The 24,414-nt window shown below is 38.6% G+C and overlaps 1 protein-coding gene across 7 annotated transcripts in view; it reads left to right on the top strand.

Annotated features, from left to right (window-relative positions):
- The window catches only part of SCLT1 (sodium channel and clathrin linker 1), a 214,735-nt gene that overhangs the window by 49,610 nt on the left and 140,711 nt on the right, over positions 1-24,414 (top strand). For all 7 annotated transcript variants that reach the window (XM_063705543.1, XM_063705544.1, XM_019025990.4 and 4 more), the window contains exons 3-5: positions 12-70; positions 596-668; positions 4,950-5,005. In XM_063705543.1, the coding sequence (XP_063561613.1) occupies positions 12-70; positions 596-668; positions 4,950-5,005 (188 nt within the window). The remainder of the gene's footprint in view (positions 1-11; positions 71-595; positions 669-4,949; positions 5,006-24,414) is intronic.

The raw sequence follows: 24,414 nt of genomic DNA, 5'->3' as shown, positions 1-24,414 counted from the left end.
TTCTTTTATAGAAAGCTGTCTGCCAAGGAGAAGGAGACGACACATTTGAAAACCTAGTATTTGACCAAAGGTAAAGTATTACCAGAATAATATCATTTTCTTCGTTATATTTAATTATTATTAGCATAATTCAGTATCAGGAATGTTTGTTTTATGGTCTGCTGTTATTAAACTTAAATGCTTTGTTCTTGAATTGACAAGAAAAAGCAAGTATTACAGAGTCTACAAAATTAGTTCTCAGACAGGAGCGACTTTACTCCTGTTTCCCCAGGAGATATTTGGCAATGTCTAGAAACATTTTTGTTTGTCACTACTATGGAAAGTGAGGCTGCTGCTGCCATCTAATGGGTAGAGGCCAAGGATGCTGTTAAACATCCTTCATTGCACAGTCTAGCCATCCCACAACAAAGAATTTTTCAGTCCAAAATATTAATTGTGCAAATATTTAAAATTCCTGGTTTTGGAAAAAAGGGAAAAGTTTTTATTGCATGAGTAAACTAAACATAAAATTTTTATGTGTAATTTATTTCACTTGTTATGTATTTATTAAACTAGATGGAACAGAATATGCTATATTTTTATTGTCTTTTTTTAGCTTTTTAGCTCCTCTTATTACTGAGTATGATAAACACCTAGGAGAACTAAATGGGCAGCTGAAATATTATCAGGTATGAAATCATAGTTATGAGGCTTTTGTAATATTTTATTATGAAAAAAAGTAAAATAGACTCCCTCTTTTTAAAAAGACATTGATGAGAAAGAGAATATTTGCTGTAACTAACCAATTGGTGGCCCTATGTAAATGTGTGTGAATGTATATATGTGCATATGTTTAAAGATTCTCTTCTAGCTGGGCGCGGTGGCTTATGCCTATAATCCCAGCACTTTGGGAGGCTGAGACAGGAAGATCATTTGTGCCTAGGAGCTTAGACCAGCCTGGGTAACGTAGTGAGACCCCATCTCTTTTTTTTTTCTTTTCTTTTTTTTGAGATGGAATCTCACTCTGTCGCCAGGCTGGAATGCAGTGGCGCGATCTCGGCTCTCTGCAACCTCTGACTCCCTGGTTCAAGTGATTCTCCTGCCTCAGCCTCCCGAGTAGCTGGGATTACAGGCGTGTGCCACCATGCCCAGATGATTTTTGTGTTTTTAGTAGAGATGGAGTTTCACCATGTTGGCCAGGATGGTCTCGATCTCCTGACTTCGTGATCCGCCTGCCTCGGCCTCCCAAAGTGCTGGAATGAAGTTAGCTGGGTGTGGTGGTGTGCACCTGTGGTCCTAGCTACTCAGAAGGCTGAAGTGAGAGAATTGCTTGAGCAGCCTGGGAGGTCGAGGCTTTAGTGAGCTGTGGTCAAGCCACTGCACTCCAGCCTAGGCAACAGAACTGGACCTTGTCTCAAAGAAAAAAAATATTCTCTTCAGTTTTGTCTTTTAATTCAGTGTTTCCTTGCTCTTGCTATCTTGCATGAGATATTTCTTAGGTGCTTAGAAGAATCTCTTAATCTCATTATTGTTTGCTTACATCTCTCTCTCTTTTTTTAACCTAAAACTGTCTCGCATCCTTTCAGACCTTCCTCCTTACCTCATTCTATCTGCATCTCCCATTACTTGCAGAATGGATTATCATTTTGGGTCCCAGGGCTTATGGAGAACTAGAATAATAGCACAAAATTGTTTAGGGTACGATTTGAGTTTCAGTGAGCTACGTGTTTAGAGTATGCCTAATATTTATAATGTGTTTCTTTGATCTGAAAATGTCTTTTAACATTTTCTCCTAGAATTTTGACCTAATACTGGGATAACCATATAATAGAAGTATTTCTTAAATAGAACTTATATGTCTCAAGCTAAACCTATCAGGAGGCAATGACCTCTCTCTATTAGAGCTTGAATATACTCATGATTGGATTTGGTTTAGATACCAATTCCTGGATAAATACAGTTGTAGCAAGGGTGGCAGGGTTGGCTTTCATTAATGCAAATGGAAGAGAGTATAATGACTTTTTATTAAAGCAGCCTGGCCAGGTGTGGTAGCTCACGTCTGTAATCCCAGCACTTTGGGAGGACAAGGCGTGCAGATCACTTGAGGTCAGGAGTTCAAGACCAGCCTGGCCAACATAATGAAATCCCATCTCTACTAAAAATACAAAAATTAGCCAGGTGTGGTGGCACACACCTGTAATCCCAGCTACTTGGGAGGCTGAGGCAGGAGAAATCACTTGAACTTGGGAGGCAGAGGCTGCAGTGAGCCGAGATCGTGCCACTGCACTCCGGCCTGGGCAACAGAGTGAGACTCTGTCTCAAAAAAATAAATAAATAAAATATATTAAAGCAACCCCTGAGACTGATTTCCTCAGAATCAGCCTGTGTGTGTGGCAGACACTAAGCACTTTCTCCCTTACTTCCTTTTCTTTTTATGCACGGACATGAAGGGATCCTACTGTGTACTTTCAAGTGTAGCACATAGTAGGCCCTTAAATATTTAATGAATGATTAAATGCCAGGGCTTATGGGAATAAGATGATTAGAGCTAGCTTAACAAGCCCTTATTTATCAATTAATGCATTGATATGTAGCTTTACTAAAAGAACACATAATGCTTCCAATTTCTAAAAATAAAATTAGGTTCTTTCACTGCATTTGAAATTATGTAGGCTTTCATTTCCAAGGTTATTTCTCAAATACATAAACAAAGTTGTCCTTTAGACCCAAATGTCAAATAAAAGCATTTCATTAAAATTATAGTGTCTGTTTTATCATAAGGTCTTCCTGGTCTTTACTGTGTATTTTTTAGCCTGTAGTTATTTAAATTTAGGACAAGCACAGTAATGTCTTTTAATCTTCCTAGCTGACAATTAAAGAGCAACAGAAAGCTCTCTTTTGCACAAATGATATTTTGCTTTTGTTTTCAGGACTAGTGAATGTAAAGTTGCTGCTGAATTTACTCTCTCTAAATTCGTATAACATATTATGTACTTTGGTTGTTATAACATAGGATAGCTAATTATCTTGAAATTAAATTCATTTAAATTTTTTACAATCTGATTCATTTATTTCTTTAATCAGCCATTTTACTAAGATGTTTAACTTTGTTTTTCCATTTTGCATTCTTTACCGCCAAAGGTTGATCACTTAATTAATCACAAGAGAGAAATAAACTATGCTAGAAAGCCTGAGTCTTTGATGATAAAAATAATTGCTCCTTCTTTTAGAGAAAAAAAAAATGTTGACAGCTAAGAATGGTTGCTCAGATAGATGTGATTGATTAGAAGGATTAGTTCTTATGACTTATTGACCTAGTCAAAAAATACTATATCTCCAAAGCAGGAAAAGTAGCACTGCAATTCTCTATATGGACGATTTTCTGCCAGAAAATATAAATAGTAGGGAAGAATTTGATGATGTGAGAAATACTGTATGGATTTCACTTCCTTCCAAATGTAAATATTTTGAAATATTTTACAGTAAGGAATTTATAGTGAGAGTGTTACAATCCATCTTTAGTCTTAGCTAGTGAATATAGCTTACATAATTATTTAAGAGTAATAAATGTTCTTTAAGATGCACTCATGGTTTTGCAACTTTTAAAGATCAGTTTATTGGCTGCAGTGGGCTGTGATCGTGCTCTCACACTCCACCTTAGGAGACAGAGTGAGACCCCATCTTAGGGGAAAAAAATTATTTAAAAACTATAAAATTAAGATAATGGCTACAATAAATCCAAACCTCTTGCCATGGCATTCTTAAAACCCTGTACCTGTCTTTCCAATTTTATCTCTCACTGTATCAGTCCATATATGGTCAGTGCTCAATTATCTGGTAGTGAATTAATCCATGTTGGTTTAATTGTGTTTCAGGCATAACGAGGACCTTGGAAAAGTTCACCTTTCAAACCAAATTTATAGTTAGAATTTGCTATTCTGATCTCCTAGACCAAGCTTCCTTGATCTTCTCTGGTTGAAAGAGAGAGGAAAAGGCTGGCAGAACTGCCTGTTCCACCTGGCCTTTGCGAAAGTGTACTCCAGGATAAGCTTCTCTCCTTTAGCCTACGAAGCACAATCAAGACTAATACACAATCATGAATTAGTTACAGTTTTAAGTGAGATTTTGCATGCTTTTACATGTAAATTCAGGGTTTTGTGTGTGTGTGCGCGCACACACTCTCCATTTGCTCATTCACACTTACTGAGAGTTGACTACTTATTTTTTGCTATTTTGCTTTTACTCATATTTTCGCCAACTTTAAATGCTTTCTTTTCTTTTGAAATCCTAACATCTTTTTACTCCTTCAGAGAACATTAATCAGACCTTCATTTAATTCCCTTTCTGGTGTGCATTTTATTCTGCCTTGTATTTTAGTTAGGATTTTTTTTAACCATCTTTCCTACTATTTTTCAATGAGCATGTCTGTTTACCTTAGCGCCTTGTATGGTACGGAGAGTTTAGATAGTTAATGAAGGTGGTGAATCAGAAACTGAATGAATGACTGCTAAAAAAGACCTCCATTTTCTTCTTTACTGTTAGCATTTTACCTTTTGAAATACTAGAAAAATATACATGCTTATATGGGCTTCACCTAAACTGATGTGAATTAACTAAGATATACATTCAAGATACAGGAACCATCTGGTATTTGTTATAGTGACATACTCCAGAATATCTTTCATCTGTTTTTCACAACTACAAGTCATAGGAGTTACATTTATAAACATTTCTCACCATGTTACATAAAATATTTCTATTTTATTTATATTCTATTTAAAATGAATGCTTTATTGTGTTCTGTTTATTAGTAAATTATCCATATTAATTATCCCTTTGTTATAAATAAAGAATAGGTCTTTCTTATTTGTAAACTAGTGTCAGAATCTGATTGCTTACATGAGTGGTCTACTTAATGGATATCTGATTGTCTGCAAAATGTATTGCCACACCATATTTTATTCTTTCAGAAACAGGTGGGTGAGATGAAATTACAACTTGAAAATGTCATCAAGGAAAATGAAAGGTAAATCAATTAACTATTGGTTTTATCTTTTATTATTGTCTTAGGTAACTTTTATTTTTGTTATTTGATATTTGATAGCTATAGTATTAATAGTTAAGAATGTGGACCCCGGGGCTGATTTTCTATTTGACTCCTGGCTCGATTACTTGTTAGCTGTGTGATCCTGGACAGGTTACTTCCCTTTCTGCTTTAGTGTCCTCTTCTATAAATCAGAGATAATAATAGAACCTATTTCATAGGGCTGACTGTAAGGGATAAAGTAAGTACTTGGAGTAGCGTACAAAATAATCACCTTACCAATATTAGCAATCAATAATGTAGTATATAATATATATGCATGTTAGAAAACATATTCATAAAATGAAAACTTTTCAGCCTACCACTCAGCTTGAATGTTAAAATGTTGCCAGTGCTGGTGCATCTATCCATGTTTTTCTTCCATTTCCCATCCTTCTCTTTCTCTCTGCCAGAGATGAACACTATCTTGAATTTTGTGTTTATCATTCCCTTGCTTTTACAGTTTTTTTATAGGTATGTGTATCTCCAAGCGATATACTTTTTAGTTTTATATTTTTAAAGACTGTATAAAAACGGTATCATCTAGTGTTCTAGGACTTACTTTTTTATTCAATAACATACACAAGTGCAAGAGTTTCAAGGAAGGAAGTTGCTGGATTATAGGTTATATGAATATCAATTTTGCAATATAATATCAACTTAATTTCCAAGATAGGTATACCAATTTACATTCTTACCAGTGATATTTATGAGTTTATATTGATCTATATCTTTTAATACCTGTAGCTCTTATTAAGCTTAATTTTCATCATTTTGACTGTTAAATACTTTTTTATTGTTGTTTTAATTTGCATTTTCCTGAATACTAATATTGTTGACTTTTTTTATTTTTTATTTATTTTTTTTATTTATTTTTTATTATACTTTAAGTTTTAGGGTACATGTGCACATTGTGCAGGTTAGTTACATATGTATACATGTGCCATGCTGGTGCGCTGCACCCACTAACTCGTCATCTAGCATTAGGTATATCTCCCAATGCTATCCCTCCCCCCTCCCCCCACCCCACCACAGTCCCCAGAGTGTGATATTCCCCTTCCTGTGTCCATGTGATCTCATTGTTCAATTCCCACCTATGAGTGAGAATATGCGGTGTTTGGTTTTTTGTTCTTGCGATAGTTTACTGAGAATGATGATTTCCAATTTCATCCATGTCCCTACCAAGGACATGAACTCATCATTTTTTATGGCTGCATAGTATTCCATGGTGTATATGTGCCACATTTTCTTAATCCAGTCTATCATTGTTGGACATTTGGGTTGGTTCCAAGTCTTTGCTATTGTGAATAGTGCCGCAATAAACATACATGTGCATGTGTCTTTATAGCAGCATGATTTATAGTCCTTTGGGTATATACCCAGTAGTGGGATGGCTGGGTCAAATGGTATTTCTAGTTCTAGATCCCTGAGGAATCACCACACTGACTTCCACAATGGTTGAACTACTTTACAGTCCCACCAACAGTATAAAAGTGTTCCTATTTCTCTACAGCCTCGCCAGCATCTGTTGTTTCCTGGCTTTTTAACGATTGCCATTCTAACTGGTGTGAGATGGTATCTCATTGTGGTTCTTATTTGCATTTCTCTAATGACCACTGATGATGAGCTTTTTTTCATGTTTGTTGGCTGTATAAATATCTTCTTTTGAGAAGTGTCTGTTCATATCCTTCACCCACTTTTTGATGGGGTTTTTTTTTTCTTGTAAATTTGTTTAAGTTCCTTGCAGATCGTGGATATTAGACCTTTGTCAGATGAATAGCTTGCAAAAATTTTTTCCCATTCTGTAGGTTGCTTGTTCACTCTGATGATAGTTTATTTTGCTGTGCAGAAGCTCTTTCATTTAATTTGATCCCATTTGTCAATTTTGGCTTTTGTTGCAATTGCTTTTGGTGTTTTGGTCATGAAGTCTTTGCCCATCCCTTTGTCCTGAATGGTATTGCCTGGGTTTTCTTCTAGGGTTTTTATGGTTTTGGGTTTTACATCTAAGTCTTTAATTTATTTTGAGTTAATTTTTGTATAAGGTGTAAGGAAGGGGTCCAGTTTCAGTTTACTGCATAGGGCTAGCCAGTTTTCCTGGCACCATTAATTAAATAGGGAATCCTTTCCCCATTGCTTGTTTTTCCCAGGTTTATTGAAGATCAGATGGTTGTAGATGTGTGGTGTTATTTCTGAGGTTTCTGTTCTGTTCCATTGGTCTATATATATCTGATTTGATACCAGTAACATGCTGTTTTGGTTACTGTAGCCTTGTAGTATAGTTTGAAGTCAGGTGGCATGATCTTTTTGATTAGCTTTGTTCTTTTTGCTTAGGATTGTCTCCAGCTTTGTTCTTTTTGCTTAGGATTGTCTTGGCTATATGGGCTCTTTTTTTATTCCATATGAAATTTAAAGTGTTTTTTCTAATTCTGTGAAGAAAGTCAATGGTAGCTTGATGGGAATAGCATTGAATCTATAAATTACTTTGGGCAATATGACCATTTTCACAATATTAATTCTTCAATCCATGAGCATGGAATGTTTTTCCATTTGTTTCTGTCCTCTCTTGAGCAGTGGTTTGTAGTTCTCCTTGAAGAGGTCCTTCATATCCCTTGTAAGTTGGATTCCTAGGTATTTTATTCTCTTTGTAGCAATTGTGAATGGGAGTTCACTCATGATTTGGCTCTCTGCTTGTCTATTGTTGTTGCATAGGAATCCTTTGATTTTTCACATTGATTTTGTATCCTGAGACTTTGCTGAAGTTGCTTATCAGCTTAAGGAGTTTTTGGGCTGAGACGATGGGGTTTTCTAAATATACAATCATGTTGTAGTCAAACAGACACAATTTGACTTCCTCTCTTCCTATTTGAATATCCTTTCTTTCTTTCTCTTGCCTGATTGCCCTGGCCAGAGCTTCCAATACTATGTTTAATAGGAGTGGTGAGAGAGGGCATCCTTGTAATGTGCCAGTTTTCTAAGGGAACGCTTTCAGCTTTTGCCCATTCAGTATGATATTGGCTATGGGTTTGTCATAAATACCTCTTACTATTTTGAGAAATGCTCCATTAATACCTAGTTTATTGAGAGTTTTTAGCATGAAGGATGTTGAATTTTATCAAAGGCCTTTTCTGCATCTATTGAGATAATCATGTGGTTTTTGTCATTGGTTCTGTTTATGTGATGAATTTCATTTATTGATTTGCATACGTTGAACCAGCCTTGTATCCTAGGGATGAAGGCGACTTGATCTTGGTGGATAAGCTTTTTGATGTGCTGCTGGATTCGGTTTGCTAGTATTTTATTGAGGATTTTTGCATCAATGTTCATCAGGGATATTGGCCTGAAATTTTGTTGTCTGTCTGGTTTTGGTATCAGGATGATGCTGGCCTCATAAAATGAGTTAGGGAGGAGTCCCTCTTTCTCTATTGTTTGGAATAGTTTCAGAAGGAATGGTACCAACTCCTCTACACCCCACATCAACAGAATATTGATGTAGAATTCGGCTGTGAATCTGTCTGGTCCTGGGCTTGTTTTGGTTGGTAGGCTATTAAGTACTGCCTCAATTTTAGAACTTGTTTTTGGTCTATTCAAGGATTCGACTTCTTCCTGGTTTAGTCTTGGGAGGGTGTATGTGTTCAGGAATTTATCCACTTCTAGATTTTCTATTTTATTTGCATAGAGATATTTAGAGTATTTTCTAATGGTAGTTTTTATTTCTGTGGGATCAATGGTGATATCCCCATTATCATTTTTTATTGTGTCTATTTGATTCTTCTCTCTTTTCTTCTTTATTAGTCTAGCTAGAGGTCCGTCTATATTGTTAATATTTTCAAAAAACCAGCTCCTGGATTCATTCATTTTTTGAGCAGTTTTTCATGTCTCTGTCTCCTTCAGTTCTGCTCTGATCTTAGTTATTCCTTGTCTTCTGCTAGCTTTTCCATTTGTTTGCTCTTGCTTCTCTAGTTATTTTAATTGTAATGTTAGGCTGTTGATTTTAGATCTTTCCCACTTTCTGATGTGGGCATTTAGTGCTATAAATTTCCCTCTTAACACTGCTTTAGCTGTGTCCCAGAGATTATAGTACATTGTGTCTTTGTTCTCATTGGTTTCAAAGAACTTCTTGATTTCTGTCTCAATTTTGTTATTTACGCAGTAGTCATTCACGAACAGGTTGTTTAATTTCCATGTAGTTGTGCAGTTTTGAGTGAGTTTCTTAATCCCGAGTTCTAATTTGATTGCACTGTGATCTGAGAGACTGTTATGAACTCCATTCTTTTTCATTTGCGGAGGAGTGTTTTACTTCCAATTATGTAGCCTATTTTAGAATACATGGTATGTGGTGCTGAGAATAATGTATATTCTGTTGATGTGGGGTGTAGAGTTCTGTAGATGTCTATTAGGTACGCTTGGTCCAGAGCTGAGTTCAAGTCTTGAATATCCTTGTTAATTTTCTGTTTTATTGATCTAATATTGACAGTGGGAAGTTAAAGTCTCCCACTAGTATTGTATGTGAGCCTAAGTCTCTTTGTAGGTCTGTAAGAACTTGTTTTATGAATCTGGTTGCTCCTGTATTTGGTACACATATATTTAGGGTGGTTAGCTCTTCCTGTTGCATTGATCCATTTACCATTATGTAATGCCCTTCTTTGTCTTTTTGGGTTTTTTTTGTTTGTTTATTATTATTATACTTTTAAGTTTTAGGGTACATTTGCACAATGTGCAGGTTGGTTACGTATGTATACATGTGCCATGCTGGTGTGCTGCAACCATTAACTCGTCATTTAGCATTAGGTGTATCTCCTAATGCTATCCCTCCCCCCTCCCCCCACCCGACAACAGGCCCTGGTGTGTGATGTTCCCCTTCCTGTGTCCATGTGTTCTCATTGTTCAATTCCCACCTATGAGTGAGAACATGCAGTGTTTGGTTTTTTGTCCTTGAGATAGTTTGCTGAGAATGATGGTTTCCAGCTTCATCCATGTCTCTACAAAGGACATGAACTCATCATTTTTTATGGCTGCATAGTATTCCATGGTGTATATGTGCCACATTTTCTTAATCCAGTCTATCATTGTTGGACATTTGGGTTGGTTCCAAGTCTTTGCTATTGTGAATAGTGCCTCAATAAACATACATGTGCATGTGTCTTTATACCAGCATGATTTATAATCCTCTGGGTATATATCCAGTAATGGAATGGCTGGGTCAAATGGTATTTCTAGTTCTAGATCCCTGAGGAATTGCCACACTTACTTCCACAAGGGTTGAACTAGTTTACAGTCCCACCAACAGTGTAAAAGTGTTCCTATTTCTCCACATCCTCTCCAGCACCTGTTGTTTCCTGACTTTTTAATGATTGCCATTCTAACTGGTGTGAGATGGTATCTCATAGTGGTTTTGATTTGCATTTCTCCAATGGCCAGTGATGGTGAGCATTTTTTCACCTGCTTTTTGGCTGCATAAATGTCTTCTTTTAAGAAGTGTCTGTTCATGTCCTTTGCCCACTTTTTGATGGGATGGTTTGTTTTTTTGTTGTAAATTTGTTTGAGTTCATTGTAGATTCTGGATATTAGGCCTTTGTCAGATGAGTAGGTTGCGAAAATTTTCTCCCATTTTGTAGGTTGCCTGTTCACTCTGATGGTAGTTTCTTTTGCTGTGCAGAAGCTCTTTAGTTTAATTAGATCCCATATGTCAATTTTGTCTTTTGTTGCCATTGCTTTTGGTGTTTTAGACATGAAGTCCTTGCCCACGCCTATGTCCTGAATGGTAATGCCTAGGTTTTCTTCTAGGGTTTTTATGGTTTTGGGTCTAACATTTAAGTCTTTAATCCATCTTGAATTAATTTTTGTATAAGGTGTAAGGAAGGGATCCAGTTTCAGCTTTCTACATATGGCTAGCCAGTTTTCCCAGCACCATTTATTAGATAGGGAATCCTTTCCCCATTGCTTGTTTTTCTCAGGTTTGTCAAAGATCAGATAGTTGTAGATATGCGGCGTTATTTCTGAGGGCTCTGTTCTGTTCCATTGATCTATATCTCTGTTTTGGTACCAGTACCATGCTGTTTTGGTTACTGTAGCCTTGTAGTATAGTTTGAAGTCAGGTAGCGTGATGCCTCCAGCTTTGTTCTTTTGGCTTAGGATTGACTTGGCGATGCGTGCTCTTTTTTGGTTCCATATGAACTTTCAAGTAGTTTTTTCCAATTCTGTGAAGAAAGTCATTGGTAGCTTGATGGGGATGGCATTCAATCTATAAATTACCTTGGGCAGTTTGGCCATTTTCACGATATTGATTCTTCCTACACATGAGCATGGAATGTTCTTCCATTTGTTTGTATCCTCTTTTATTTCATTGAGCAGTGGTTTGTAGTTCTCCTTGAAGAGGTCCCTCCCGTCCCCTGTAAGTTGGATTCCTAGGTATTTTATTCTCTTTGAAGCAATTGTGAATGGGAGTTCACTCATGATTTGGCTCTCTGTTTGTCTGTTATTGGTGTATAAGAATACTTGTGATTTTTGTACATTGACTTTGTATCCTGAGACTTTGCTGAAGTTGCTTATCACCTTAAGGAGATTTTGGGCTGAAACAGTGGGGTTTTCTAGATATACAATCATGTCATCTGCAAACAGGGACAATTTGACTTCCTCTTTTCCTAATTGAATACCCTTTATTTCCTTCTCCTGCCTAATTGCTCTGGCCAGAACTTCCAACACTATGTTGAATAGGAGTGGTGAGAGAGGGCATCCCTGTCTTGTGCCATTTTTTAAAGGGAATTCTTCCAGTTTTTGCCCATTCAGTATGATATTGGCTGTGGGTTTGTCATAGATAGCTCTTATTATTTTGAGATAGTCCCATCAATACCTAATTTATGGAGAGTTTTTGGCATGAAGCGTTGTTGAATTTTGTCAAAGGCCTTTTCCTCATCTATTGAGATAATCATGTGGTTTTTGTCTTTGGTTCTGTTTATCTGCTGGATTACATTTATTGATTTGCGTATATTGAACCAGCTTTGCATCCCAGGGATGAAGCCCACTTGATCATGGTAGATAAGCTTTTTGATGTGCTGCTGGATTCGGTTTACCAGTATTTTATTGAGGATTTTTGCATCAATGTTCATCAAGGATATTGGTCTAAAATTCTCTTTTTTGGTTGTGTCTCTGCCCGGCTTTGGTATCAGGATGATGCTGGCCTCATAAAATGAGTTAGGGAGGATTCCCTCCTTTTCTATTGATTGGAATAGTTTCAGAAGGAATGGTACCAGTTCCTCCTTGTACCTCTGGTAGAATTTGGCTGTGAATCCCTCTGGTCCTGGACTCTTTTTGGTTGGTAAGCTATTGATTATTGCCGCAATTTCAGAGCCTGTTATTGGTCTATTCAGAGATTCAACTTCTTCCTGGTTTAGTCTTGGGAGAGTGTATATGTCGAGGAATTTATCCATTTCTTCTAGATTTTCTAGTTTATTTGCATAGGGGTGTTTGTAGTATTTTCTGATGGTAGTTTGTATTTCTGTGAGATCAGTGGTGATATCCGCTTTACCATTTTTTATTGTGTCTATTTGATTCTTCTCTCTTTTCTTCTTTATTAGTCTTGCTAGCGGTCTATCAATTTTGTTGATCCTTTCAAAAAACCAGCTCCTGGATTCATTAATTTTTTGAAGGGTTTTTTGTGTCTCTATTTCCTTCAGTTCTGCTCTGATTTTTATTATTTCTTGCCTTCTGCTGGCTTTTGAATGTGTTTGCTCTTGCTTTTCTAGTTCTTTTAATTGTGATGTTAGGGTGTCAGTTTTGGATCTTTCCTGCTTTCTCTTGTGGGCATTTAGTGCTGTAAATTTCTCTCTACACACTGCTTTGAATGCGTCCCAGAGATTCTGGTATGTTGTGTCTTTGTTCTCGTTGGTTTCAAAGAACATCTTTATTTCTGCCTTCATTTCGTTATGTACCCAGTAGTCATTCAGGAGCAGGTTGTTCAGTTTCCATGTAGTTGAGCAGTTTTGAGTGAGTTTCTTAATCCTGAGTTCTAGTTTGATTGCACTGTGGTCTGAGAGACAGTTTGTTATAATTTCCGTTCTTTTACATTTGCTGAGGAGAGCTTTACTTCCAAGTATGTGGTCAGTTTTGTAATAGGTGTGGTGTGGTGCTGAAAAGAATGTATATTCTGTTGATTTGGGGTGGAGAGTTCTGTAGATGTCTATTAGGTCCGCTTGGTGCAGAGCTGAGTTCAATTCCTGGGTATCCTTGTTAACTTTCTGTCTCGTTGATCTGTCTAACGTTGACAGTGGGGTGTTAAAGTCTCCCATTATTATTGTGTTGGAGTCTAAGTCTCTTTGTAGGTCACTCAGGACTTGCTTTATGTATCTGGGTGCTCCTGTATTGGGTGCATATATATTTAAGATAGTTAGCTCTTCTTGTTGAATTGATCCCTTTACCGTTATGTAATGGCCTTGTTTGTCTCTTTTGATCTTTGTTGGTTTAAAGTCTGTTTTATCAGAGACTAGGATTGCAACCCCTGCCTTTTTTTGTTTTCCATTTGCTTGGTAGATCTTCCTCCATCCTTTTATTTTGAGCCTATGTGTGTCTCTGCACGTGAGATGCGTATTCTGAACACAGCACACTGATGGGTCTTGACTCTATCCAATTTGCCTGTCTGTGTCTTTTAATTGGAGCATTTAGTGCATTTACATTTAAAGTTAATATTGTTATGTGTGAATTTGATCCTGTCATTATGATGTTAGCTGGTTATTTTGCTTGTTAGCTGATGCAGTTTCTTCCTAGCCTCGATGGTCTTTACGATTTGGCATGATTTTGCTGCGGCTGGTACCGGTTGTTCCTTTCCATGTTTAGTGCTTCCTTCAGGAGCTCTTTTAGAGCAGACCTGGTGGTGACAAAATCTGTCAGCATTTGCTTGTCTGTAAAGTATTTTATTTCTCCTTCACTTATGAAGCTTAGTTTGGCTGGATATGAAATTCTGGGTTGAAAATTCTTTTCTTTAAGAATGTTGAATATTGGCCCCCACTCTCTTCTGGCTTGTAGAGTTTCTGCCGAGAGATCCGCCGTTAGTCTGATGGGCTTCCCTTTGTGGGTAACCCGACCTTTCTCTCTGGCTGCCCTTAACATTTTTTCCTTCATTTCAACTTTGGTGAATCTGACAATTATGTGTCTTGGAGTTGCTCTTCTCGAGGAGTTTCTTTATGGCGTTCTCTGTATTTCCTGAATCTGAATGTTGGCCTGCCTTGCTAGATTGGGGAAGTTCTCCTGGATAATATCCTGCAGAGTGTTTTCCAACTTGGTTCCATTCTCCCCATCACTTTCAGGTACACCAATCAGATGTAGATTTGGTCTTTTCACATAGTCCCATATTTCTTGGAGGCTTTGTTCGTTTCTTTTTATTCTTTTTTCTCTAAACTTCCCTTCTCACTTCATTTCATTCATTTCATCTTCCATCACTGATACCCTTTCTTCCAGTTGATCGCATAGGCTCCTGAGGCTTCTGCATTCTTCACATAGTTCTCGAGCCTTGGTTTTCAGCTCCATCAGCTCCTTTAAGCACTTCTCTGTATTGGTTATTCTAGTTATACATTCTTCTAAATTTTTTTCAAAGTTTTTAACTTCTTTGCCTTTGGTTTGAATTTCCTCCTGTAGCTCGGAGTAGTTTGATCATCTGAAGACTTCTTCTCTCAACTCGTCAAAGTCATTCTCTGTCCAGCTTTGTTCCGTTGCTGGTGAGGAACTGCGTTCCTTTGGAGGAGGAGATTCGCTCTGCTTTTTAGAGTTTCCAGTTTTTCTGCTCTGTTTTTTCCCCATCTTTGTGGTTTTATCTACTTTTGGTCTTCGATGATGGTGATGTACAGATGGGTTCTTGGTGTGGATGTCCTTTCTGTTTGTTAGTTTTCCTTCTAACAGACAGGACCCTTAGTGGAAGGTGTGTTGGAGTTTCCTAGAGGTCCATTCCAGACCCTGTTTTCCTGGGTAACAGCAGCGGTGGCTGCAGAACAGCAGATTTTCGTGAACCGCGAATGCTGCTGTCTGATTGTTCCTCTGGAAGTTTCGTCTCAGAGGAGTACCCAGCCATGTGAGGTGTCAGTCTGCCCCTACTGGGGGGTGCCTCCCAGTTAGGCTGCTCAGGGGTCAGGGGTCAGGGACCCACTTGAGGAGACATTCTGCCCGTTCTCAGATCTCCAGCTGCGTGCTGGGAAAACCACTGCTCTCTTCAAAGCTGTCAGACAAGGACATTTAAGTCTGCAGAGGTTACTGCTGTCTTTTTGTTTGTCTGTGCCCTGCCCCCAGAGGTGGAGCCTACAGAGGCAGGCAGGCCTCCTTGAGCTGTGGTGGGCTCCAACCAGTTGGAGCTTCCTGGCTGCTTTGTTTACCTAAGCAAGCCTGGACAATGGCGGGCGCCCCTCCCTCAGCCTCGCTGCCGCCTTGCAGTTTGATCTCAATACTGCTGTGCTAGCAATCAGCGAGACTCCGTGGGCATAGGACCCTCCGAGCCATATGCGGGATATAATCTCCTGGTGTGCCGTTTTTTAAGCCCGTCGGAAAAGCGCAGTATTAGGGTGGGAGTCACCCGATTTTCCAGGTGCCATCTGTCACCCCTTTCTTTGACTCAGAAAGGGAACTCCCTGACCCCTTGCGCTTCCCAAGTGAGGCAATGCCTCACCCTGCTTCAGCTCACACACAGTGCACTGCACCCACTGTCCTGCGCCCACTGTCTGGCACTCCCTAGTGAGATGAACCCAGTACCTCAGATGGAAATGCAGAAATCACCCGTTTTCTGCGTCGCTCACGCTGGGAGCTGTAGACCGGAGCTGTTCCTATTCGGCCATCTTGGCTCCACCCTCTTTGTCTTTTTTGATCTCTGTTGGTTTAAAGTCTGTTTTATCAGAGACTAGGATTACAACCTTTGCTTTTTTTTGCTTTTCATTTGCTTGGTAAATATTCCTCCATCCCTTTATTTTGAGCCTATGTGTGTCTTTACAGGTGAGATAGGTCTCCTGAATACAGCACACCAATGGGTCTTGACTCTTTATCCTGTTTGCCAGTCTGTGTGTTTAAATTGGGGCATTTAGCCCATTTACATTTAAGGTAAATATTGTGTGAATTTGATCCTGTCGCCATGATGCTAGCTGGATATTTTGCACATTAGTTAATGCAGTTTCTTCATAGTGTCATTGGTCTTTATATTTTATTGTGTTTTTGCAGTGGCTGGTACTGGTTTTTCCTTTCCATATTTAGTGCTTCCTTCAGGAGCTCTTGGAAGACAGATGTGGTGGTGACAAAATCCCTCAGCATTTGCTTGTCTTTAAAGGATTTTATTTCCCCTTCATTTATGAAGCTTAGTTTGGCTGGGTATGAAATTTTTTGTTGAAAATTATTCTCTTTAAGATTGTTGGATATTGGCCCCCAGTCTGTTTTGGCCTGTAGGATATCTGCAGAGAGATCTGCTATTAGTCTGATGAGTTTCCCTTTGTAGGTAACCTGACCTTTCTCTCTTGCTGCCCTTAACATTTTTTCCTTCATTTCAACCTTGGAAAATCTGATGATTATGTGACTTAGGGTTGCTCTTCTCAAGGAGTATCTTAGTGGTGTTCTCCGCATTTCCTGAATTTGAATGTTGGCCTGTCTTGCTAGGTTGGGGAAGTTCTCCTGGATGATATCCTGAAGAGTGTTTTCTGACTTGGTTCCATTCTCCCTGTCACTTTCAGGTTCCCCAGTCAGTCGTAGGTTTGGTCTTTTCACATAGTCCCATATTTCTTGGAGTCCTTGTTCGTTCCTTTTCATGCTTTTTTCTCTAATCTTTCCTTCAGATTTTATTTCAGTAAATTGATCTTCAGATGTGATGTCCTTTCTTCCGTTTGATCGATTTGGCTATTGATACTTTTGTATGCTTCACTAAGTTCTCGTGCTGTGTTTTTCAGCTCCATCAAGTCATTTATGTTCCTCTTTAAACTGGTTATTCTAGTTAGCAGTTCCTGTAAACTTTTATCAAGGTTCCTAGCTTCCTTGCATTGGGTTAGAACATGCTCTTTTAGCGCAGAGGAGTTTTTTTATTACCCACCTTCTGAAGCCTACTTCTGTCAATTCTTTAACCTCATTCTTTGTCCAGTTTTGTGCTCTTGTTGGAGAGGAGTTGCAATCATTTGGAGCAGAAGAGGCATTCTGGTTTTTGGAATTTTCAGCGTTTTTGCACTGATTTTTCCTCATCTTCATGGATTTATCTACCTTTGATTTTTGAGGCTGATGAGCTTTGGATGGGGCTTTTTGTGTGGGGGTCTTTTGTGTTGATGTTGTTGCTTTCTGTTCATTGGTTTTTCTTCTAACAGGCCCCTCTTCTGCAGCTCTGCTGCAGTTTGCTGGAGGTCCACTCCAGACCTGTTCGCCTGGGTATCTCTAGTGGAGGGTGCAGAACAGCAAAAATTGCTACCTGCTCCATCCCAGAGAGTCACCGGCCTGATGCCAGCTGGAGCTCTCCTATATGAGATGTCTGTCAGCCCCTGTTGGGAGGTTTCTCCCTGTCAGGAGGCATGGGAGTCAGGGACCCACTTGAGATAGTCTGTCCCTTAGCAGAGCTGGTGCGCTGTGCTGGGAGAATCCCTCTTGTCAGGATCAGCTGCTTTCTTCACAACCAGCAGGCAGGAACGATTAAATCTGCTGAAGCTGTGCCCACAGCCGCCCCTTCCTTAGGGCAATGGGGATTTTGTCTGTAGGGCCCTAACTGGGGCTGTTAACTTTCTTTCAGAGATGTCCTCCCCAATTAGGAGGAATCTAGAGAAGTGGTCTGGCCACAGCCACTTTGCCACGCCCAGCCCAGACTTCCCAGCCTCAGCACTGTCAGGGGAAAACTGCCTATTCAAGCCTCAGTAATGGCGGATGCCCCTCCCCCAGCCAAGCTTGATCATATCAGGTGGACTTCAGACTGCTGTGCTTGCAGCGAAATTTCAAGCCAGTGGTTCTTAGCTTGCTGGGTTTCATGGGAGTTGGACCCGCCAAGCAAGACCACTTGGCTCCCTGGCTTCAGCCCCCTTTCCAGGGGAGCAAACGGTTCTGTCTCACTCTCGTTCCAGGCGCCACTGGGGTATGAAACAGCCACACAGTTTTGTGCTTGAAACTCAGGGCCCTGGTGGTTTAGGCACACGGGAGAATCTCCTGATCTGCAGATTGCAGAAACCGTGGGAAAAGCATAGTAACCAGTCCCTCACAGCTTTCCTTGGCTGTGGGAGGGAGTTCCCTGACTCCTTGCACTTCCTGGGTGAAGCGACACCCCACCCTGCTTCTGTTCATCCTCCATGGGTTGGACCCGCTGCCTAACCAGTCCCGATGAGATGAACTGAGTACCTCAGTTGGAAATGCAGAAATCATCTTCCTTCTGCGTTGGTCTTGCTGGGAGCTGCAGACCGGAGCTGTTCCTGTTTGGCTATTTACTACCGGAAATTATTTATCTTCTTGCTTATTATTTGTCTTTTCCACTAGAATGTGTGAGAGCAGGACCCTTGTCTCTTCTACCACTCTATACCTACCACCACTGAACAGTGCTTGGTATACATTAAACTGCTCAATAAATATTGAAGGAATGATTTCATATATTAAAAATGTAAACATATACATATATTCATACCTGGATCTTTTTGCTGTAAAAAACAGAGGCTTGAGTCATTTTAAGTAGTAAGGAATATATGATAAGTATATACGTGGAATTTTAACTAGAACTGGGAAACAGGAATATCTCTACAGGTGTGTTCCTCTTACCAGTTCATATGGCCTTATAGTCTCCGCTATGGTGGTACCCCTCTATGTAGCTGCTCCTTCTTCTTTTCCAGCCAAAAGACTGATTCTCTCTCTTCTCTAGTCCAAATCCCGAAGAAATCCAGTCTTGTTGGTTTAGCTAATTGCCATCACTTGTATTTGTCAAAGCTCTTTATACCAGTCAGCTGTTGACAGGACTGCCCTCAGAAAATATGCAAAATTATAATCTAATCATTGGCTTCTGTCTGTGCACAGAATAGTGCATGCTATCCCCAGAGCCATGGGCTCTGGGCAAAGGCTACTTAAGTCTGGGCATGGCAGATACCATGACTATAACATATCCAGTATATATATAAGAGTGTATTTATGGAGGACCTTACTTTGGCTTTAGACATCAAAGAAGGCTTAAATGAGTGGGTAAAATTTGAGCTCAGTCCGAAGAAGTAGAATTTCATTCTCAATGATTTTCAGAAAGAGTAGGATAAGTAGCAGATAACTGAATAAAACATTATATGTCTAATACATTCAGGCCATGTAATATGGCTGTGTCTCAACATATGTAAGGGAATTATGCAGGATGAGACCCACATGGCAGGTAGGGACCAGATGATATAAAATTTTATATTCTCTGCTTAAGGAATTGACCTTTTCCTACAGATCACATGGAGAGTTCTTCAGGGATTTTAAACAGAGGAAGGGGTGCAACTTTAGAAGGATTATTTCTAGTTGCACTTTAGAACTGGAGAATACCAGATAGGAAAAAAAAATGTGTATGATTAATTGGAGGAGCATAAAGAAGGAAACAACAATTCTAGTTTTTAGGATCTTTTGTATTAATCCCAAAAAGAAATGCTGCACTGTGGCAGTGGTGTGGATATTTTCACCAAGGAGGCTTGGATTAGTGAAATCTGTCAGGTGAGGTGAGGCATCTGGAGAGTCATACCAGCCAGTTGTCTAGAATGGTTTTTTTTTTTTCATTTATATAAAAAAATACACAAAAATATAGCAGCAGCTGTGGCAGGGTGCAAATGGCTGCTGGGGTGCCTGCCTCCCTATGGGAATTCACCATAGTGGTTATATATGCATATAGTGGCATATATGCCACTATATTTGTCTGACTCTCTCTTCTGTCTTATTTGATTCTAAAATTCACTAACTATCCCCTTTTTCCCACCTTTTAACACCTGCAAAAGTGAGATGCAGCCATATTCAATGGCTTGTCAAAGGTTAATAGGCAGCAATTTTTCTTTTTAATGGTATGTAAAAGAATGGTGCATCTTTTGTTGGAGACAAATTCAATTCAAAGAAATACAGACATTGTGTTTGATTCATCTTTGTCACCTAAAAGATCAAAACTTTTATAAAGATGATCTCTGCCAACATTTTATTGTCTGTTTGGAATAATTGGTTATAACTTTATTACTGCAGTCCCTGCCTGGGTAATTTTCTTGGTATTAGTACCTGAATTTATATGGAACTCAGTTTTTTAATATATAAAATTAAAGTCTTGGACTATATGATTTCAGTTTTATTGTTTTATATTCTTATAGTAAGTGCTCTTTAAATCTTTTGAAATGATACTACAAGTGGTAATCTAGAAAAATAATAAAAACCATAAAGAATAACTATAAAAGCATAGCTATTTATGTAAATTTAATTTAAAAGCACTATCTTATAGGACAATATTTATTTTCTTTTTAAAAAATTTAATCAGAAATGTCTTTTCTCCAGCAAAATAGTCAACAGTAAGGTTGGGCAACCTGTTTCTTTTTTGTGTTACTCATGTTGTACCTGGCATAACATATAATAGAAGCTCCCTTACCTTCTAACTTAGTAGTTGGTCTGTTGATTGAGAGTTAGTAAAATAAGGAATCATAAAAAATACATACTTAAAAATATTTGACTTTCACTTAATATAAATGTAAATTTATTTTTTAATTATTTGGTATAATGCCAAGGTCTTTACTTTGAGCAAGTCTATTAATTGTAGTTTTCTGTTATCTTTCATGCATAAACTATATATGTTTAACTCATTCTTTATAATTTCCAGTTTAAATTTCTTTGAAGAAGAGTGAGAACTGAGAGATCATTTTGATCTCCTTTCAATCTTCTATGGTTTTATAGTTTTTCTGACTTTTTATAATTACCTTACCTACCTCTAATTAAATAGCAGTGAATTTAACAACCCATCTGTGCTGGGCCTTTCACATTCAGTTTAGGTGTTACAGAAAAACTAACTCTTTATACTTTTATTTATCACTTTGGGGCATACGTAATTAAATTGTGCAATTATAATAACAGGTTGTGGCAAATATGATAGATTGGCTTCACATCTGTTGCACCTTCCTTTTAGTATGCCTTCCTGTATTGCAGAGGCTAGAAAACTAAAAACTAGTTCAGGATATGAGTTTGGTTCTGCTAATGATAACCACTTGTACGATACCTAAATTGGGAAATAGTGGGAGAAAAGGCAGTGCCTGAGGCATCTATTTTGTGGCTAAGAATCTAACAAGTGTAGTATGGCTGCAGAGCCAACAATTCTGGCAGTCACTTCTGTCAAAGCTAAGGCAGGGTGTTGCTGCAGGCAGCAGCTCTGGCAATAACATTCTGATCTCAGGATCTCAGCAAAGGGATGTGATTCTAGAACCAGCAGTAGATATAGCTGCTTCCTGATTGTCCAGTTTCCTAATTGTGACCAATGTAGCAAACCATTTCTGCAATTAGCTAAATCAGTAAGATTGACTTTTTTTTTCCAGAACTTACACTGGAACATAGAGATCAGCTAATTGATAGTGATAGCAGAAAAGAAGTTATGCAGAGATATATGGTGCTATTAGTGTTATTAATAATACAGATAACACTGTTTGCCTCCAAAATGTTTTATTTAATTTCTCTTCTTAATGTCGAGCCAACCAAATATAATAGTACTTTCTCTTTTTTATTTTCCTTTGGCTCTTACATTTTGACTTGCTTATGTATTTTAATAAATACAACTGGAACCAAAATTGTCTTACTATCTTGCATATAATATTTCTTTAGATATTTGTTGAGCTTTAATTGTTGATATTTAATTTTCAAGATGTTTAACCATACATAAAAAATAATGCTTTAGAAAAGATCGATTTCTTAAACCTTTAGGGTACTTAACTGATTTTCTTAATTATACTGCCAATATTGTTGGAAAATCAGATAAAATTCATTTGATCTGTATTTATTTACAAATATATTATTACAACTGTTATATTTAAAAGAAAACAAGAAAATAAGCAAAGATAGATGATATAAGGAACAAATAACAAGTTTGATTATGTACATGTACATTTCTGTTTATACACACTCATATATTAACCAACAGGAATATACTTTGTTTTTCAAAGACCCATGAAAAACTTAACAAACATAGATATGGACTGAAAACCCTCCCTACCACATACACACATACAAATTCCCCCCCCCACACACACACACAAAAAACATAAATTTCCTCTGCAATAAAAAAATGACAAAAGATGAGCACATAAAAATTTTTAAGCTATATTTTCAAGTAACTCCTGAGATTAAAAAAAGAATTGACAACTAAAATTAAAAACTACTTAAAATGAACAGCATATCAAACTAGTAAGGTGCAGCCAAAATGGTATGCAGAACACTTTGTCATTTTTAACTAATAGAAAAGTAAAATTGAAAATAAATAAATCAATGTTGTTTACATTAATGACAGAGTAGGTACTGTAATCAGGCTTCTTCTGAGAAAAACTAGAAAGTTCAGACAAAACTATAAAATCTTGACAAAATCTTAACAAAAATCAAATCTGTTTAAAGAAATTGGAATCTGTGAAAAACTTATAAGGCAAAGGCCAGGAATAGAAAGAAATCCAGGGATATAAGCCGACATTTGGGGCTGCTTTCCCTAATTGTATGTCACTATCCAAGAAGAGATGGAGAGGGGTTTAAAAACTGAGGAGAGCTTGAAACAAATTTACAGAGCTAGAACAATAAAAATTGAAATTCAGCATCCATCACACTTATGGATAGGTGTGTTAGGATCCTGAAAATGCCACTGTACTTTTAAATGTATAATATCTAGCTCATATCTAGCACAAAAAGAATTAGGAACAGGAAGATTGACGCTAACATGGTAACATTTTAAAAGAACCATTAGAAATAATAGGCAGTAAAAACAGATCCACAGGGTTGGCCTTTAAAAAACTGCTTTACCAACAGAAAACTAAACACCACATGTTCTCACTCATAAGTGGGAGCTGAACAATGAGAATACATGGACACAGGGAGCGGAACAACACATACTGGGGCCTGTATGGCGGGATGGGGGAGGAAAGCATCAGGATAAATAGTTAATGCATGTAGGGCTTAATACCTAGGTGATAGTTGATAGGTGCAGCAAACCACCATGGCACACATTTACCTGTGTAACAAACCTGCACGTCCTGCGCATGTATCCCAGATCTTAAAATAAGATAAAACTAAAATAAATAAATAAATAATTGTGCTTAATATGGTCAGTGAAATAAGATACAATATTGAGAATTTTGTAAGAGAACTAGAAACTCTAAAAAAAGAAACATTCTAGAACTGAAAAAATACAATGGTAATGAGACATAACAAGATAATTAATCAAGTGCAACTTAATTTAGAAGAAATATTTTAACTGAATATCAGTAAGAAGCAGAGAGACAAGAAGATAGAAAATATAAACCTGTATGATAGCCAACTAGATGCAGCTAGGTGGAGCACCTGCCACTGATGGATGGAGATGACTGGCGTACTCCTAACAGATTCTCAGACGGAAGGCACTGAGAGTGGACGGAGGGAAGACACAGAAGCTGGAATGAAGTGGGGGAAAACTGGACTCATTCCTGGTCTCTGGTGGCTCCGGGGGAATGGGTGAGTTGAATTTTCAAGGAGCATGGGCCTCTGGAACCCTAGCAGGAGGAGACCCTTCAACCATCATAGACACTTGAGTTGGCAGGGAGAGATTCCTAGAGAAGTGGTAGGGGCAGCAAGCCAGCTCATGTGGATCCCAGAGGGTTTGGTGCAGGAGCACATGTAGTGGAGCATGGCCAGGGACAGCCATTTCCTTAGGCTGGACTTGCTCTCTTAGGAGACTTAAGCCCTAGGGGAACTGTTCATCCTGAACTCTGCAGGGTGGACTTGCCCCAGCTCAGATAGGGCCAGTCCAACTTGACCTCCCCTTGGTCTGCTGCCCTCTCCTGGGGCCCCAGCCTGGCCATGCCTGCTTAAAGAACAGCCTCAGGTGCCCTGGGAGCCACATCATAGCTTGTGTGCTAGTGGACCGTGCCTGACTTGGAGAGAGCTCCAGCAGAGTGGTCCCAATAACCGTACACTAGCCTGCACACTACCTCTGCACACTGCAGCTACCCCTGGACCCATGGCAACTCCCCACATCTCTTTGCTGATACATGTCTGTGCGGGCAGGTTTTGCTTTCCTTGCCCCACTAGCACATGGGAGTGTAGTCCACTCCCCTCTGGTAGCTGACCGCCATTGCAGACAGAGCCTTGGTGGGAACAGAGCCAGCCAGTCCCACCCTGCCAGCACTCCACTGTTGCACTAATACTTCCATGGGAGCAAAACTAGGCTCAGA

The sequence above is a fragment of the Gorilla gorilla genome, chromosome 3, assembly GCF_029281585.2.
Source record: "Gorilla gorilla gorilla isolate KB3781 chromosome 3, NHGRI_mGorGor1-v2.1_pri, whole genome shotgun sequence".
NCBI classification, from domain to species: Eukaryota; Metazoa; Chordata; class Mammalia; order Primates; family Hominidae; genus Gorilla; species Gorilla gorilla.
The sequence above is the reverse complement of the archived record's forward strand: the minus strand, read 5'-3'. Positions and strand labels throughout refer to the sequence as shown.